The following is an 18,399-nucleotide window of genomic DNA, read 5'->3' as shown; positions in this document are numbered from 1 at the left end:
TGCTCCAGGTGAGGCTCGAACTCACAACCTCGGCATTGCTCGGCTCTGTACTGCTGTATAAGTACCGCGCGCTAACCGATTGCGCCACTGGAGCCCTGACACCAACTCCTCCCGAACGGTTTATCAAGGGCTCGCCCGGCCCCGGCGGGGGAAGGGCAGCGGGACGCCCGCCTGCGCCCCGCGCTGGGCAGCGGCCCTGCGCCGCCCCGGTTCTCTGCCTGGGCCGCGCTCTCGCCGTTAACGGCCGTTAACAGCGGCGCGGGGAAAAGAGAAGGGAGCTGGTGGACGCTGCGCCCCTCGGGGAAGGCGGCGCCCCCCCGCCCCAGCACGGGAGGAAGGAGAGAGGCTGCGGTGCCCGCGACAAAGCCCGCCCGCCCCCTGCCTCCCCGCCGGGCGGGCGGAAGGATGGCGGGCGGCGCGGCGCCCGAGGCGGCGGCGGCGGCGGCGGGGAGAACTCGGCCCCCTCCGCCGCGCGGGCGGGGCCTGCGGCACGGGGCGGGGCAGGGAGCGCGGCCCGCGGCCGGCTCGGCTCCGCGCCTCTCCCTACGCGGGCTCCGGCCACCTGCGGCGGGGAGCCGGGGCCGCTGCAGGTGACGGGCGGGCAGTGGGAGCGACCTGTGCCGCTCACCCCCCCCCTTCCACCCCCAGGCAATTGCTGCCGGCTGAAGCGGCCCCCGCAGTTCCGTACTGTGGAGACGAGGCAGACAGGCCCCGGCGGGACCGAACCTGCTGACGGCCTTTGGTAAAAGGCATTAGCCGCTAGGTCAACGAAGTTCATCCGCACGCTAATTCACATCGGTGGGGAAATAACGCACCCGTCTGTCATGCTCAGGTCCAAGCCAGAGAGAAAAGCAGCTAGTTACCGCCAGTAAATTAAATTACTCTCTCTCTAGTATCACTAGCTGCACACCCTAGGGCTTTGCAGTCTACTTGCTACTCCACCGCCATTGTGTGTGACACAAGGGATGCCCGGCCCTTTCAAAACAAGTAGTAGAGGTTAAAAGGAATCATATAAAATTATTTTTGAATAATAGTTAATAGAAATAACCAAAAATATTGGGGTTTATTCCATATGGATAATTTATTGAGGGCTTAGCTTACTTTACCTCTGGACTGACTTCATGTTACTTTACTGTAGTACAAGTACTTTACTAAGTACAGAGCATCTGTAATATAAAGACGTCACATATACAGAGTCTAAACTGCTCGTTTCAATACCTGAAGTTTTTGTCTTACTGTTTCCTAAAATTCAAGGATGGCGTCAGGTGCTCTGATAATAGATCTAAAAGGCTAACATTACTTACACATAGAAACAACACAGTGTATATATGATATATTAGATGCTTAGAAACAGTTACTAGAAGAAAACACGCAGCCTTATGCACATGTTTATGGTTCAAGTATACCGGTAACATGGATTTATTCTGCAGTCAGATCTGTCTTATCTTTATTTGGCAGGAAGATGGTAAACTTAATTAGCATCAGCAGATATTTAAACCCAAGCAATGCTCCAACACTGTTACACAGTTGAGACAGAGACATACTCTCTTTTTTTTCCACCCACGGTTAGGCATTGTCACCATATTTACTTTCCTAGACGGCTCTGTTAGGTTACTGACATAAGTACTAACTAGAAAGCATTTTCCTTTCTATAGCAACTTGACTATGGGCAAAGCAGCAAGCTCTGGGCATTGCGTTACAGGGTGGATGGTTGCAGAGAGTGCTACAGAGGGCTTGGATTTCCATGGCCTCTAAAAATGAACTGTTGGTGGCCCGGCAGCAGGTGACAGGCACTCAGCCAGTTTTAAGTAAATAGCACTGATCTCCCAACTATTTTTGGCAGATTGAGCGGCAGTTATGTGTGACTTCATTACCTCCTCCCCCCACCTCTGATCCATAAATGAGCTGAAACCTTTTGAGACTGTTTTGAATGGAGACAAGGTGCTTCTCACTTGTCAAGAAAGTTGTTCTGCTGTTGGTACTATTACTGTAGGCATTACTTAGAGTATGTTTCAGTGGTATACACCATTGACAGGTGAAGTAACATGCAATTGCTGTATCTGACCATTGATGAAGGTGGCTGGCATGGAGAAAAAGAGAAAGCTGACAGTTCATTTCTTAGAGAGATTTTCCATCATCATATGGGCTTAGCTGGCATACCAGAAAACAGCAGCTGCCTTCATTACCCTTAGCAGTGCATCATTACACTAGAAAATAAAATATTCCATACCACACAAAGATTGCTGTGAACATAATTTCATCCAAACAAGTGCTTTTTTGGCAAATACAAGAATGTGAGGAAGAATCAAAGCTGAAGCTATGAACATACAGACAAGCTCTTTATTGCAGATTTAACCTTAGACTCAGGCAACAGGGAGGACTCAGTGAGTCTCATTTTGGTGTTTATATAGATGATAATCACTGCTTGTTGTATTTTAATCAGCCTTCCCATAAAAGTAAGTGATAACAGTGAAGGTTCTAGTAGGTTTTGTGGGATCTTTAACTCTTCTATTGTGCTAAGCGATTCACTTGCTTCTTATGTTTGTCCTCACAGAGACTGAGGCCCTTGATAGTATGTTTATGAATATAGCAGTGAAATTTGGCCATGTGAATTAGTTTGTGGGAACATAACTGGACTTGGATTCAAGTAGTAGGTTTGTTACTGATTTGAACTTTTGTTTTCAGCAACTATATAGGGGTTTTTTAACATAAATAGTTTTTCATTTTTTAAAAAAAGTACTTCATTTGTATTTGTTCTCAAGGAACAAACAGAAAAAGCACAGAATTGACCAAAAATAGGAAGGGTGTTCAACCAGGTGAAATGGATTATTGAGTCATATCTAGGTCTTCCTTTTTCCATTTCTTCACAACATTAAAAAAAAAAAGATAAAAAGCAGAAGTTAAAGCTGTCCTAATGCCACAGAAAGTTACTCGCTTCCTGCTGCTTGCAGAATCTCCAGATTATCACTTCAGTATAGCGCCATTATTTTAACACCGATGTAGATAAATCAGTCTCTGTATTGCACAGGGACAGAAAGGCAAAGTGGAAATGATACTAAAAGGATTTTGTCCTCAAATTGCTGGTGAATGCAAACCTCCCCTGGTGAAGATTTTTCAGAATACTTCTTAGCACTAAACATGAAAAAAGCAAGGCTTAAGAGACAATTTTCACAATGCTGTTTCCTTTCAAGAGTAGAATGGGCAGAGTGGAGCAGGCAGCATCCGTGCTTGCTGGCCTCTCCCCTTCCCAGGCGCTCTAAATAATTCTAGGTCTTTATCATCAGTTCTTTAGGTGAAAAAAAATTAATATAGGGAGTAATGGAAAAATGACCAAATATCACTTTAATACAGATAAAAATCCTGGCCAACGAACTTGAATACCTCCTCTAATGAGAAACACTATTTAGCTTATGTGCTTTTTGTTAACATATCCTGCTTGCTGGACACCAGCTAGTACATTTAAGTCTCTGATAGGTCTGGTGGTTGAGGAAGGTAGAAAAACAGAGTAGGTGCTGTCCTAAACTAGTTTTTTCTACTACCACTTTTTTCCTGCACCCTCAATGCAAAAGATGGGTTGGTTTTGTGTAGCAGTTTTGTGCCTCAGTAGTCTTGTGCTTCTCTGGCAGCAAAAGCTGACAAATCGAGTCCTTACCTTTGCATACATTGCGAAGTAGACTAGCAAGAAAAATCCAGGCCCCAGTCAGGTCACGAGGTGTACGTATTTACTTGAGTCTCACACAGACTGTAACGCTGGCTCTTTCCTTTGCCTCTCCCATACACTTCACAGAAATTGAGTTTCATAGCTCAGTACTTCCAGGCCGTGCAGACCATTTCTTAGCGCTCCTCAAACAAAAAAAAAAAAAAAAAAAAAAAAAAGGCAAAAGCAACGTTCTCTTATACCTGTTACACACATGGAGAGGCCATTAACTGCATTTTTCGAAACCTGTTGATTTCAGAAGGTTGCAGAAAATGCTACCCTGTGATAACAACCTCAGCTTCATACTAGTGGTGAATTTTATAAGTGACCTTCATTTGTTTCCTCCCTGAGTAGGTCTACCTATTGGGTTTTCATACCTCACTCTGGCTGCAATGGATTTATCAGCCTGCAACAGATAGTTTTCTCTGCGGGTAATAGTACCTTGTATTCTGCCTAGTGGAAAAAAAGTAGAGACTAGGGATTAGAGTAGGGGTTGCAGACAATAGCCCTGCAGTTAAAACTGGCACATTAATATTGTGGTGAACACGGCTTGGCTATATCAATTCCAGGATCTGTGTTTTTTCCTGCTGTGGCTTTGTACAATCTCTTGGTTTTCATGCCCAACAAATGGAGTCCTGCTCTGCAATACATGTTACTAATGATGAGGTAGAGCTTTACAAAACCGTGGTCATTAAAATAGAGTATCTTCAGTTCTCCTGGTCCCGCAAGGCTGGGTCACAATCCCCTAAGTGAAAGTGCATTTTAAATAGAAGATCTCTTTCCTTCACAGCTAAATAGTGTGCCAGTAGCCTACAGTACAAAAAGCACTGAGATGTTCCATGTCTGTAGGTCCAAAAACAGGCCTAATGACTTCACTATGCACTGTTGTCTCACCACAGCCATCCTGATGGTAGAGATTTTGTGTGCCAAATAAATAATGTGGGGGTTTTTTTTATAACTGAGTGAAATAGTAATTCCCTTGGGCTTATTTCAGAGGAAATTATTGCCAGTCCCATTGTGATTGTACTAATATAGTGGAACTGTAAGCCATATGTGGATCTTTTTATCCCAAAATAAATTGATTTTTTTTTTGATCAATTATGTAATTAGTTTAAACTAAACTGCAAAGAAGTGATAGATATGAACGTAAAACAGAATCACCCTTACACGTACTGGAATAAGAGCGTTGCTATTAGTTAAAACTCACACTCCATTGCTTTTTTCCATTGGAAAATTATAATGGTATAAGGTAAAGAACTCCCAAATTTGTGCTGTTCCAGCATGCTGACTGTTCAGTCCAGCAGCTGCACTGCTCGTATGCACAAGCCATGGAGGATGTACCGCTCATTCTTAAACAAATGATATTATAACCTTATACCCATACGCGTTCACCCACTAAGCACGGTGTAGATATAATCAGAAGACTAAGCTATGTCAAGAGCAACTGAAAAGTGCTAAAATCTTGTAATGTCTTGGGGTTTTTTGTTTACCACCCATTTCATGTATTCCAAGTCTGAAAATAAATGTTTATACATTTGCTTCTTAAAAAATGGGGGTGGCGGGGAAAAGAGCGAGCAATCCTGTAGGAAATATGTAGACATTGAACAGAAACTAGCGAGGGAATAAAGACTAATACAGATCTGGAATGCCTGGTAGTTCTCAGTTTCTTGTTTGCCTGATAATTTGATGACAATATGCTGCACTTTCCCAAAGGGCATCACAGAACCAGGTTCAGCTCTCCAACAAACCCTGCTACAACATTGGCAAAGAGTGGATCAAATTAAAATGAGCGTTTATGGACAGCTGCTTTTGGTCTTACAAATGCAAGAGACATCTTTATTTTTGTTATTTGGCAGAAGAAGATCCCCATATTTTCAAACACACACCCCCAAACATTCAGCCTAAGAAGGTTGAGGGGAGGTGGTGAAAAGGAAATGGGGATCTGTTATCAAGCCTGAAATACCTATATATAATTATGCATGTATAAAAATACTTTTTATATATTATATATAACTAAACTTTGAGCAACTGCTCTCAACTTGCATTTAGCTTTGAAACCTGTTTCTGTGTTAGACTTGAAGGATGTGGATGCTCAAGTCTTGCCCATTTTCCTAACTCTCAGTTTGTCTATGTAACAAGGCAATTTTTGTAGAGAGGGAGGATACACACTCCAGTCGATGCAGTAAAGATAATTAAGAAACCTCCTGTGGGCAGAATCAGTCTCTGATGAAAATATGTATTTTAAAAACACTAGTCAATTATTAGCTAAGCTGCTGGAGCATTAGTACTCTTTACAAAGTAACCTTTGGCTGATGGACATGTCCCCTTTGACACTGAAGCCTGAAGACACCTCTTCTACCAACCAATCCCCTGAGCTCTGGGGATGGAATCACGTGCAGTTTGCTCACAGAAAGAGCACTCTGCAAACTCTAATATCTCCGTCAAAAGTTTCATAGCTGGTGGACCATGGAGTTTCTTGTAAATGTAAGAAAATGGATAGAAGAAAACAAAACTGCCTTTTTGCCACCTGTGTGCAATAAACTTATGTAAGTAAATGAAGATTTATTTTTTTTTACCCAGTTCTTAGATACATATATATTCCTAGCTATAAGAGGAAGCTGCTAAAATGCATACATGGTAAAGATTAGTAAGGAACTGTAGTTACTCTCAGACTGCAGTCAGAGTGCTGTTTTGAAGAACAGAAAGTGACTGAAATCTGTTTTGCAGTAACTCCGCAGAAGCTGTAAAGATCAACTTGAATAGAAGATATTTGCCTCAACTCAAAGTCTCTTGTAGGCAGTTAGACTGAGTTAAGGGAATTTGTGTCAGGCCCTGTGACAATAAACTATAGAAATCAGAGGAGATGGCATCACATCCACAAATGATAAGATTTAGCTAACAGATTAGTGCTACTGAATTACAACCTGAAGCAGCTGCTAGAGCTACTGAGAGTCATTCCAACATGGCAGAGCAGCCAAAGCTGCAGGAGAAATCAAAACCAGTGGGACCTATCACTGAAAGATAAGAAGAAAGGAAGGGCAGGGGCACTGGAGGAGCAGGTTTCCAGGGCATTTCCAGAGCTCTCAAGGCAGGGCAGGGAGGCTGAAGAGGCAGCTTAAAGCTATGAACCATATTCTGAATGAGACAGCTAATATAAGAAAAAAGTGTGGGCATTATGCAGTTGTACAGCATGCCTATTCTCAGTGTCAAAGCTCGTGAACAGATTCCAGTGTAAATAGTCCAATGTGTGGCACCTTCTAGTCACAATATTAGCAAGGATTTCTTTTGTCACTGAAGTTGAGGACAATATATTTTGTCTAAAACTCTATATACAGAAGACTTTCATAAGAAAGGATTCTCTCTAAAGAGTAATATAAACCCAGGTTTTATAACAAAAATAAAAAGCATTTTTCTTGCTTTTAATTTAAAAAAAAAATCTTGCTTTACAATTTTAATCATTAAAAAAAGCATCAAAGAACATGCCTCTTGCCCTACCCTGAAGTGCTACCTCTAATCAAAAGCTGAACGGGCAGTACTGTAGCAGTGGTATTAATTTCCATTCACAGGTGCAAGGGTTACTTTTCAAAGCAATGGTTGCAAGACAAAGATAAGGTAAAGGGCACATCCTTACTGACATGTCTGTGTTGAAACTACAGTTGTGTGTTTAACTGAGAAATTATGAAACTTGAATCACTACAATAGTTTCACAGTGGGAGAGAATGAGGAAAGTGTCTTCTCCTTATGAGTGTTTTCATTTCTTTCATTTTCAAAATAGATTTAGGAAGGATTTTGTAAAGCATATCCATTTCTAACGCTTACCAATGATGGTGGTAAAATTTTAGTATTTTACATATATGGAATATTCATGGTTTTCTTTCCTCATCAGTAAAATGAACCTTTTTGTTATTACTGCACTGTTCTGTACCGCCTGCCAGCAGTTCTGTGTAATCCTGAAGTAACTCTGGAACGTGACATCTATCAGAGGTCTTCCCCATAAACACTGCAAGAAGCCACAGTGAAACAAGGAACATTTTTTGTGATAAAAATTGCATAGATGTTAAAAAAAAATAAATCCATTTTTCCAACATAGCTTCAGCCTATGAAGGAGAGGAAAGCCATCTACTATACAGATTCTGAGTCTCTCACCACCTGCTCCTGGTGCTACCTAAATGTTTTCAGGATTGTCCAAAAAGGTTTTAGGCAATTTTCCAAGAAGTGACTAATAGATTTCCAACATTTTTTCAAAGGCTTGATCCTTTATGTGCTGAGTAGAGATGTATAAAGCAATCTTCTCACTGCCTTCTACATCACTGGAATGCAACCACCTCAAAACGTTTAAGTAACTTATGATCCTATGTTTCAAGAGAGAATTAACGGTTAAAATCTAGGTCTTACATCAAATCAGTAGGACTTTTGGCATCTAAATTTATTATGGCTTTCAAGCTTTTATTCAGATGTGTTCCAGACACTTGAGAGGATCAAAAGTTTTAAATACCTGTTTGGGATTTCAAAACAAAACCTCAATTCCTGAATCACCACCTGTTTAGAGTCTTACCAGAGTGAAGAAAAGGATACAATGTAAGAGCTGCAATTTAATTAGATGTATTTTAATGACACTATCTTGCAAGTTTAAATGTTTTTTAACCTCAATAATGAGCAATTAGTGCAAAATCAGAATCCTTGACATAGCTGATTTTTACAGGGTAGCTACGGCACTTTTAAAGCTCTTCTTCTAGTTCAGAGTGTGATACTTACCATAAGGAGACCTAACTGTGGTCATGGACTATCTGATTCTTCATGGTCTTGAGATGTTTTTAAAAGGTTGCCTGCTGGTACCATTTTCTTTATGTGGTTAAGAAGAGAAATATAAAAGTATATAAAACTTAATAGACCATTGATTAGCACCTCATTCTAAAAGTAGTGCAATCAAGTAATTTTCACACCCCTGAAACCTTTATGATACTCTAACTGCATTTTGGCAGTCTTAACTGAAAATACTTTCCTTCCTCATGATTTTTCTTCTTAACTTAATGCCACTATATTAACCAGACAACTTTATTTAGCAATATAGACAAACAAACCTATTGGAGTTCCTGCTTGTATTTCATAGCTGGAATTTTTTGATGGAATTTTTGATGTAATTGTTAACTATAGGAATGATTAACTTATAGTTGCCTGTTTATTATGTAAAACCCAGCTAAATCCATATGGTAACAGAATTAATGGTAGATTTGCCAAACAAAAAGTTAAGCAACAATGATTTTTAGAGCAATATTTTCACTTTTAATTATTGAACTAATAACAAAACTGTATGGGTTTCTATAAAAAAAATCAACTCATCTTAACAGCAGGCTACAAGATACCCATAGAGTGCCTTTCTCTTATTTTAGTCTCCAGGGTTGATTTTAACTTATTTCATTAATCATTAGCTGTGTTGTTACTGTTTGGTCTTCCTGCCCTTCTTTAGTAGAAGTGTTCATTAATGCAGAAGTATTAGAGTGCATTCTTGAAAGCAAATATTAAATCTGCATGATACAAACAGTTCTGATTTCAGTTCCTTATTTTAGGATACGGGCATGAAGCCAAGTGCTATAATGTATACAGCTTCCTATGGTGAAAATAGTCAACTTAAGAATTGTAATCTAATTTAATTCTTTAGACTTTTATTCGACCAACTAATTTGTCACTGTTACTTGTTATTTCTGCTTTACTAGTCCCTGTGTTGTTCGTTCTCATCTAAATACTCTTCAAAGTAAACATGTTAATGGTAGCAGATCAAATATATATGTTCAGCCATTCAGAATAGCTTCTCTCAAGTAAGGCTTATGAGGTGCTGACACAGAGGCACATCGTTCTTCCTCGTGTTGCAGGGAAGCGTGGCTCTGCTGGTTCTGTGTTACTAGGATCTCCTGTTAGCCCAAGTATTGCCCAGAATCTCCTCACTGAGAAGCAGAGGTCAACACACCTCAGTTCACATGTCAAAACGAGCTTAAGAACAAATTTTGAATCACAGCTAACAGGCCTGATTTATAGGTTTTTTTAGCAAATGAAAATCTGCTACCTTACCTCTTTATTAGTGTAAGTGGACTGATAGATAATTGGGGTGATATCCTTTGTGACAGCTGAGAGAAGTGCTCATTGGGGCTCTTAAAAGGGGCAGAGTTAAGATAAAGGGCCTGAATCTCCTTTTCTGAATTAGCCACAACCACAATGAAACCATTGTAATGTTGTTCCACCTTAGCAAAACCAGTGTAAATAGAAGAGAAGTTAGCTGATAATTCCAACCATCAGTATCTCTGGTAATTCTACCAATGGGAAAAAAAAGTACGTTTTTACCTTTATTAACCTTTAAAAATGTTTTACCTTTACAGAATCCTGATGTAATCAGCTCAGGTTGAAAAGACATTTTCCTGTCTCTTACGTAGCATTCTTTATCTTTACAGTTCAAAGCTCTTTCCAGGAGGGAGGTAGCTGGCCTCAGGTCACCCAGCAAGACAGCAGCAGAGCACAGAGATGTCTCTGAGGTTGTTTGAGTTCTCATTCTGGATGTTCCTTGTCACTCAGCATTGTTTCATTGACTCACTGTCCTCAAAGAATTAAAAAAAAGTTATACGAAATAAAGAACATCATGAGTGGAGGTAGCTTTAAAATGTCACTTTCTTTTCTAGGCATCGCCATCAATTAAATGTGATGTTTGTTGGAGGGCCAAATGAAAGGAAGGATTATCATATTGAAGAAGGAGAAGAGGTAACCTATAGGCTGTTTATATTTTGCTGCTTTAATTGATCTATAATGATTAAAATGCAGCTACTTTTGAAGCTACAGATTAGCAATGCCAGGCTCAGTGATGTTGTATTTATTAGATCTATTCAAAGACTTAAACAGAATCATTCACCAGAACCATACACCATCTGTGCATTTCCTTTGAAACAAGCACATGAGATCAGATCTATTTTGCTATAATTCATTTCCAACAGGAAACTAGAGGAAGTGAGACAAAATGTCTCATTTCAACATTTTGGAACAAAACTTTGGAAAGGTAACAATATTTTTAGAGTGATATTTTGTTGCAGGAGATCAATCTAACTTTCAAAAGTAACTTTGAAATTCAAAAATCAAGATTAAATATTTTGATTGGCTTGAAATTATATTTTTCTGGACTTTGTGAAAAATACCAGCATTTTCAGCTTTCATTCAGGTTTGGAAGGTTAAAGAATAGAGTCTCTAAATATTTTTCAGATCAGTCCCCTTCGCTGCACATCTTCTGTATCAAAAGAAAGCCGACCCACTGCTTTGAGTTGTGAGTAGCCATTGTGCCAAATGCAGACTATAGGAAGAATGAGTGGAAACCTACCAAATTTTAACAATTTACACCTACTTTGTTTACTGCCTTTTTCATGGAATTGCCTGCTTGGCCTGAGGACTCCTCTGAGTCAGAGGTATCACAACTGGCTCCAAAGGAACCCTAGGGGAAAGGGGACACTAGAGGCCTGGCAGTAAGGATTTCAGGATGGGAGACAATTTGCCTTGCTTCCCAGCAGAGTAATTTAATTTCACGTAATTCCAATAAAATTTGGCCACCTAATTTTAAGTACCTTTGGAAACCCAAGCCTAAGCATCTACATAGTTCAAGGCAGAAATGAGTCAAGTTCAATAAATCCTTTTAAAAAGAAACAAAAATTTGTGTTTACTTCTCATTGAATCATTTCTTACAAGACCAACCCAACCATTTCACAACAGCCTTCATTAATTTTCTGTTATGATTGTACTGTGCAGGTGTTTGTAGTCATTATAACCGTACCGCTCTGAAAGAGCAGATGCTACCTTATCGCTGTCTGACCCCTGTCTGCTTTGGATTGCCACCACGGTCTCGCAGCCCACCCGCGGCTGTGGGCACAGGCACGTCCCTCACGTACCAGGTTACCCAACACGCTTGTCGTGGTTTAACCCCAGCCAGCAGCTAAGCACCACACAGCCCCTCCCAGTGGGATGGGGAGGAGGATCGGGGAAAAAAAAAGTAAAACTCGTGGGTTGAGATAAGAACAGTTTAATAACTAAAGTAAAATATAATACTAACTAATAATAATAATAATAATTGTAATGAAAAAGAATATAACAAAAGAGAGAAATAAAACCCAAGAAAAGACAAGTGATGCACAATGCAATTGCTCACCACCTGCTGGCTGATGCCCGAGCAGCGATCCGCCCCTCCCAGCCAACTCCCCCCTGTTTATGTACTGGGCATGATGTTCTATGGTATGGAATACCCCTTTGGCTAGTTCAGGTCAGCTGCCCCGGCTCTGCTCCCTCCCAGCTTCTTGCACACCTGCTTGCTGGCACAGCATGGGAAACTGAAAAGTCCTTGGCTGAAGATAAGCGCTACTTAGCAACAACTAAAACATCAGCGTGTTATCAACAGTATTCTCACACTAAATCCAAAACACAGCACTGTACCAGCTACCAAGAAGAAAATTAACTCTATCCCAGCTGAAACCAGGGCAATGCTCCATTATGTCCCTTCTCATCAGCTGCGCAGGGGGAGCTCTGACAACACCCGGGACCATGCCATCAGGTTGCTTGGGCTGGGAAGGAGGCAAGCCAGGTCTCAGGGCAGCGCGTGTGAAGTGATTGTTGCTAACCAGAAGAATTTAGCATCCATCATATATTTACAAGGAAATTCCAGAGATGCTTAGCTGGGCAAAACAAAATGTGGTTTTGTCAACATGATTACTTCCCTGGGAAAGGAGCAATTGCATCTGTAGTATGACTGCTCAGAAAGCACTGAGAAGAGTATCTAATCTGTATGCTGCTGTTATGGTATACTGTTAAGTATTATATGTTAGATTAAAAAAGAGCGAGTGAATTTTGTTGTCAAGGTCAATGACATCAAGGTTTGACAAAGCATAAAATGAAAGTACGTGAAGGTACGTATGGAAGGTAATGATTCCAAATAATTATTTCTGTAACTTAACCTGCTTGGTTTTATGCAATTAATTTATTTTCTTGCTCTGAAGAATACATTAGAGCTATACACTAAGAGAGGAACATACAAAAATGAGCTGAAGTTTAACTGGTACAATAGCTTGCACTACAATATTAAATATATTGTATTTTTTTTCTTTTCTTTATGATCTTGTCTCTCCCTGCATCTCCTAGTTCATACTGGATTATTCTTGGTCCTCGACCCATTCCTGTGCTGCTTCATTTTTTTTGAATTTATCTCCTCCTCCCCTTTCCTTAAAATGAAAGTTAGATTAATATAATTTATCTCATATTTTTTATTTTGCAAGATGTTCCTTTGTTTGAAAATAATTTGGCCTGCCTTTAATAAGCCTAAACCCATTATATGACTTTCCAACAGTATAAAAAGTTAGCCATATCTATAAAGGCATAATTTATATCAGTATGCAACAGTATAGTAAATTATTGCTAATTCAACTGGATACTAGACATTTAGGTATCAATACATCCTCATTTACATAGCAAGTTTCCCACAATTACTCAGCAACTAAAAATGGAGACAAAATTCCTATCAGATAGGAAAATTGGCAATATACACATCACAAGCATTATCAGTTACATATCAGTTTAACATATGGGCCAATTTTGTCCACTTTTATGGAGGTACAATATAGTCATACGTTGCATTTTACCACAGCTTTTTATCAGACACATTTGCACCTTCCTGTGATCTAATTTAGATCCATGTTTTTCATTAGAGAAGAATTGTGAGGCAGAGAGTATCCTAGTAAAAGGGCATATTCCTAAATTAGACTTGAGATGAAAAAAAAAATTCAAAACCATGTTCAGCTCATTATTTTGGCAGGCAAAAGGTCATTTATAGTTCTGAGTGATAATTTGAAAGATAAACTATATAGGCATACTGTTAACAGGCCAAATCATTAATGTGAAAACCCACAAATCGTTTATGCAAATTTAGCTGATGGTATTCTACCGGTATTATTCTGATAGCAAAGAAGTGTTGGTTTAGAAAAGAAAGTGAAATTTAGGATTGTTTATATCTGTTCACTCATTATTTTATGCCTGTTACCACACAGCTTATAGTGTGTCCTGTGGCACAACTTGCGCTTGTCAGCCTGCAGTTCACAGCAGCAAGGGGTTCACATGCAGAGATAGGGGTTCACATCCTCCTGCTCCCGAGCTGTTCTCTGCTGGCACTGTTAACGTGCAGGTGTGTCGGGAAGATCAGTTCTGACTGGCTAATTATGAGAAAAAAATGGAGGCTTGATTCCGACTCTCTTCAAAGCCTTTTAGGATTCTCCCCTGAACAGTCATTTAGGCTAAAACGACAGCTAGTCTCGCACAATTTTTTTCCTCCTCTCAACAAGCAGGAGTTTCCTAAATATGTAATTCAACATTTTCTTCCTTCTTAGATTTCTCTGTACTACTTCACTTCCTTCTTAATTTTCTGTGCACTACTTATTTGCCATCCTTCTGCACGGAAGTACTGCCTCATACCTGAGATATTGTTTTCCATTGGACAGGTTTTATAAGGAGCCAAATCAAGCTGCACCTTACAAGAGATAAACCATTCACATTCTTTGGCTTGACTTTACCACTATGTCATATTCATTCTTTTTCCTATTTGTAAATGCTCAGTTCCCCCTTGCTCCCTTCTCCATCAGAACAGAGATACAGTCAACAAATATCTACTTGGACATTCTCTGCCTTTTAATCAGACTCGTTCTCAAAATGAAACTAAATTGCTTTGGGAAATACATCTTCTGTTGAAACATGGCAAAAAACCTGCTGTGAGAATGCACCTATATAGCTATACAGACAAAACTTTCTTAATATGCACTAAAAAGAAAGTGTTTGTGCTATATAGCTAGTTTTGTGAGGTTTTCACGTGAATCATTATTCCAGTGTACCTCACTTGTCAAGAGAGCTTTGGATTACATGGTCCAGTGACTACAATTCTTGTGTAGTCAACTTGATGAGACCACTGAAAGCTTCTGTGGTGGCCCTGAGATGATGCTCAACCCCTCATGGCTACGGGGTAGCAGGTGCATCCTGGGTACCAGGGAACAGTCCTTGACATACCTTTGTCTCTTGAACTTTTCATCATGCAGTAGCATTTGTGACAAGAAGAGTTTCGGCGCTTACACAGCTCACAGACTTCATGGTGCATTTACTGCATTTTTGCTTGCTGGCAAATCCTGAGGGAGGGAAAAAAACTTCTACTCTTATCTTATAAATTCATCATATAACTTCCAAAGAAATAAGGTAAGTGAAACCTGAAGGAGACTGTATATTTTGGAGGAAGTTAATGACACAAAAACCACGATCATAACAAAGCTTAGCTATAGTAAAAGAATTTTAGATTTTATTTACTGCATCATGTGGGCTGCTTTGGGGGAAAGTGAAATATACTAACAGTTAAATCTAGAATCACAAAAGTAGTTAGGCTTCTGTCTCTTTACCCACTTCAGTCCACCACTTAAACACAATGAATGTCAACTAGCTGACTTTGATTTCTTAACAATTTATATTCTGATGTTGAGTCTACATAAAACAGTGCAGTTCCATGCAGAGAAATTCAAATCAGCCTTTCATCTCCCACCTGCAACACATTTGCATTGGCACAATATTCAGCTTGGTTTTAAAAGCCCTGCTTCTCATTGTGCTGTGTGTAGTTTACCCTAAGTTTCTGCACTCAGCATCTAGGTTGTTTCCTATGGATAGAGCCACCTAAGTACTGATGCAGCCCCACAGATCAGAGCCCTTACACTGCAGTCCTAAAGAGGACTCTCAGAACAGAAATTCCCTCTCCTTTGATCATCTTGGCCAATCTCTTCAGCTTCTTCTTGCATATTTACACGGTCTGATTGAGATACAGTAACGTCTTGCTCTGAAGCATGATACAGATTTGAGGTCACATCTGCCACAGCTCATCTGGGTTTTCTAACCTGAGTTTTGATTTCTCTTTTTCTTCCCCTCACACACACACCACAAGTAAGACTTAGCTCCAGTTTGTGACAAATTACCTGCTTAAATGAAGCCTGACCCCTTCTTCTAGCGTATGCTGCTCTCTAGTCAGCATGCTTTTGAGAAACTCTTCCCTAGCAGCTCAATTTTCCCTTTGCATTGTATAGGGATACTAGATGCCCAAGAAAGAGGGGAAAGAGGGGCTAGGTGAGCATTCCAGTAGGTAGTTTTGTGGTGCTTATCTCCCAAATAAAACTGAGAACATGAGTCACAGCAAAGCAAGAGAAACTTTTTCGCTTCTTTATTCAAAGAGCTTTCACCAGATAAATGTATTTTAATAAGAAACAAATCTCCTATTACAAAGTAATAAGAGCGATGATCCTTTTGCATCAGAAAGAGATTGTATCTTCAGAAGTAAGTTTGCTGCATAAAATTGTTGGGATGAGTTTTGGCTAGTATTCAGGTTTCACAGATGACATGTAAATGAGCAGAGGAAAAAAAAAAAAACAAAAACCCCACAACATAGTTTTCTCTACCTTCCTCATCTGTTTGCCTTCCAGACTTCTGATGGCTGAAAAACCTAGTGATGAAAGAGGGAGAAAATTGTTTTTCTGTGCTCAAATAGATCAGTCACCACTGAAGTCTGGACAACACCCAGGCTCTCCTCCCACATCAGAATTTGATTTGCTCTGCAAATTAATTTAGTATTTAGCAATCTGACAAGCAATACAAGCCAGGATATGCCAAGTCAGAGCCTAATCCCAGAAGTGGCTGAGCAATCCCAAATTCCACTTTCAGAAGAAGTCAGTACTCAAAGTACACTGCAAATTGCAGGTGTCTTTAGAGGTCAGTGAATAAGCTCTCAGCTACAAAAGCCCTCACAGAGCTCTGGGCTCCTACATCTAGGCAGAGTTTGATATCAAAGGGGGATCTAAATTAAATTACATACATCGCTGTACATAAAATAAAATAGACTTGTTTTTTAATTGGCCTATACAAACCAATGAGAAATACTGTGTTCTTCCCCTACCACATGCTGCTTCTTTACTCTGCTAAGATACATGTACCTGGATGAAGGAGCAATAGAATTCTCACCACGTTAATATGGTGGGGATGATAGTGCTCTTTTTAAGGTAGTATCCACACTTTCTACTACCTTGTTGAAATGAATTCCTACCAAGACAAGCAGCTTCAGTGATGCTTCCACTGAGGGGAACAGTGAACTCCCACCTCTCTGCATCTCCACCTATTGTCTCCAGAAATGCCTGCATAATTTATGTTATGAGTCTTCATAACTGAGTGAAATACCCCTTTACAGACTTGACAGTGATTCAGCACTGGTCATGCTGCCTTTCACTGCGGCTTAACACAATACTATCAGGTTTGAACCATGATCAAGAAGGGTGAAGCAAACTAAGGAAGGAGGATGTAATTCTCCTACAGTGAAGAGAATTTAAGGAAAATTAAATAAGTCAAAAAACAAACTCTCAATCTTAAGGGGCTTTCAATTTAGTTTTCATAGGTATAACTGCAGTTTTAATGATCATATTGAGCAATGTTATAAAAAATGTTATGCTTAGGGTAAAGAATGACTTCTAGGTGGCTCATAACTTCTAGAGGTAAGGTGAGAATTAGCAAGAGGAGGTGTTTTTAGTGTAATCATAATGAGAAGATGCCACATAGTAAGCAGGAAAGCTAAATAAAAGGCAAAAGTCTAGAAAATTAAAGGAAGAAAAGAAGGAGATAATAAACAAATAAGCACATTTAGTAACAAAAGGGATAAAAATACTGGTGAACAACCTTTGTTTCTTCCTTGAGCCACATTTTTCACCCAGAAAGACAAATCCATGTCCAATTTTGACCCATTATGCATTAGCAATGTACAAATCTAGGCTTTTCTGCAAGGACATCTATATATAACATGTAACAACAGACCTTGTTGTTAATAAGATGCTAACAGAGTCAAAATGTTGCACATTTCCTCAGTTTTCAGTACTACTGTGGAGAATGGATACCAGATTATTCCAGTAAAAACAGACCAGTTAGGAAAGCTTATATTTTCAGGTGGCATGAACTCTACTGACTTACTGTCTATCTATATATGCATATGTATTTGTGTATGTACATACATGTGTGCACGGACCCCCCCACACACCAGTACTTCCTTACTCAGGCCTTGATTTTTCCAGGAGATACTTAGGGAAAAGTTAGATTTGCCCAGAAGGCAAAGCTCAGTCAGCATTTAGGAAAAAAAAAAACAAAAACCCAACACATTCCAGCAAACAGACAGTACAATACTGTATTGCCAAACTCTCCTGTGAAATGGGCATGGACTGTAACTCACTGAGATATTAAACAGTTGACAGTTTTCTTGATAAAAGTTCAGGGTATAATATAAGCACAGCAGCAGATGCAGTAATTACTGCCACTTGTATTAATCACAGTTACGTCAGATGATTTATGGATGACTGAAGCACTCAGACATTTTTCAAAAAAAAAAGTTTTGAGGAATAGACCATAATTTACAGTGAAAGGTACTATTTAAATTCAGTCAGAAAAACACTTTTCTTGACAATGTGTAGCCCACCTCATTCCTCCTTTCCCATTGCAAAACAATTCTTTTAATTCAAAATTTAGCGTTCAGAATCTTTCCTTATGACTGTGATGCTCGACTACTGAACTGGATGTTCCCTTTTCCCTCTCTAGCCTTCCATTACCAGAAAGTTTGCTTAGCTGCATGATTCACGGTCACA

The 18,399-nt window shown here is 39.8% G+C and overlaps 1 protein-coding gene, 1 long non-coding RNA gene and 1 other non-coding gene across 3 annotated transcripts in view; 1 reads left to right on the top strand and 2 right to left on the bottom strand.

Annotated features, from left to right (window-relative positions):
* Window positions 1-94, bottom strand: TRNAI-UAU (transfer RNA isoleucine (anticodon UAU)). The gene is made up of 2 exons: window positions 57-94; window positions 1-36 (listed from the first exon to the last, which is right to left on the bottom strand). It is a non-coding gene; the product is annotated as a tRNA-Ile (tRNA).
* Window positions 95-3,255: 3,161 nt separating this feature from the next.
* Window positions 3,256-14,870, bottom strand: LOC127015239 (uncharacterized). Its single transcript, XR_007766307.1, has 3 exons — window positions 14,762-14,870; window positions 10,061-10,279; window positions 3,256-3,840 (listed from the first exon to the last, which is right to left on the bottom strand). It is a non-coding gene; the product is annotated as an uncharacterized LOC127015239 (long non-coding RNA).
* Window positions 6,164-18,399, top strand: part of HAAO (3-hydroxyanthranilate 3,4-dioxygenase) — a 34,554-nt gene continuing 22,318 nt past the window's right edge. The window contains exons 1-2 of the mRNA XM_050895039.1: window positions 6,164-6,243; window positions 10,366-10,444. Coding sequence (XP_050750996.1) covers window positions 6,164-6,243; window positions 10,366-10,444 — 159 coding nt within the window. The remainder of the gene's footprint in view (window positions 6,244-10,365; window positions 10,445-18,399) is intronic.

The sequence above is a fragment of the Gymnogyps californianus genome, chromosome 3 (assembly GCF_018139145.2).
Source record: "Gymnogyps californianus isolate 813 chromosome 3, ASM1813914v2, whole genome shotgun sequence".
NCBI lineage: Eukaryota > Metazoa > Chordata > Aves > Accipitriformes > Cathartidae > Gymnogyps > Gymnogyps californianus.
This window is presented reverse-complemented; position numbering and strand designations above follow the sequence as displayed.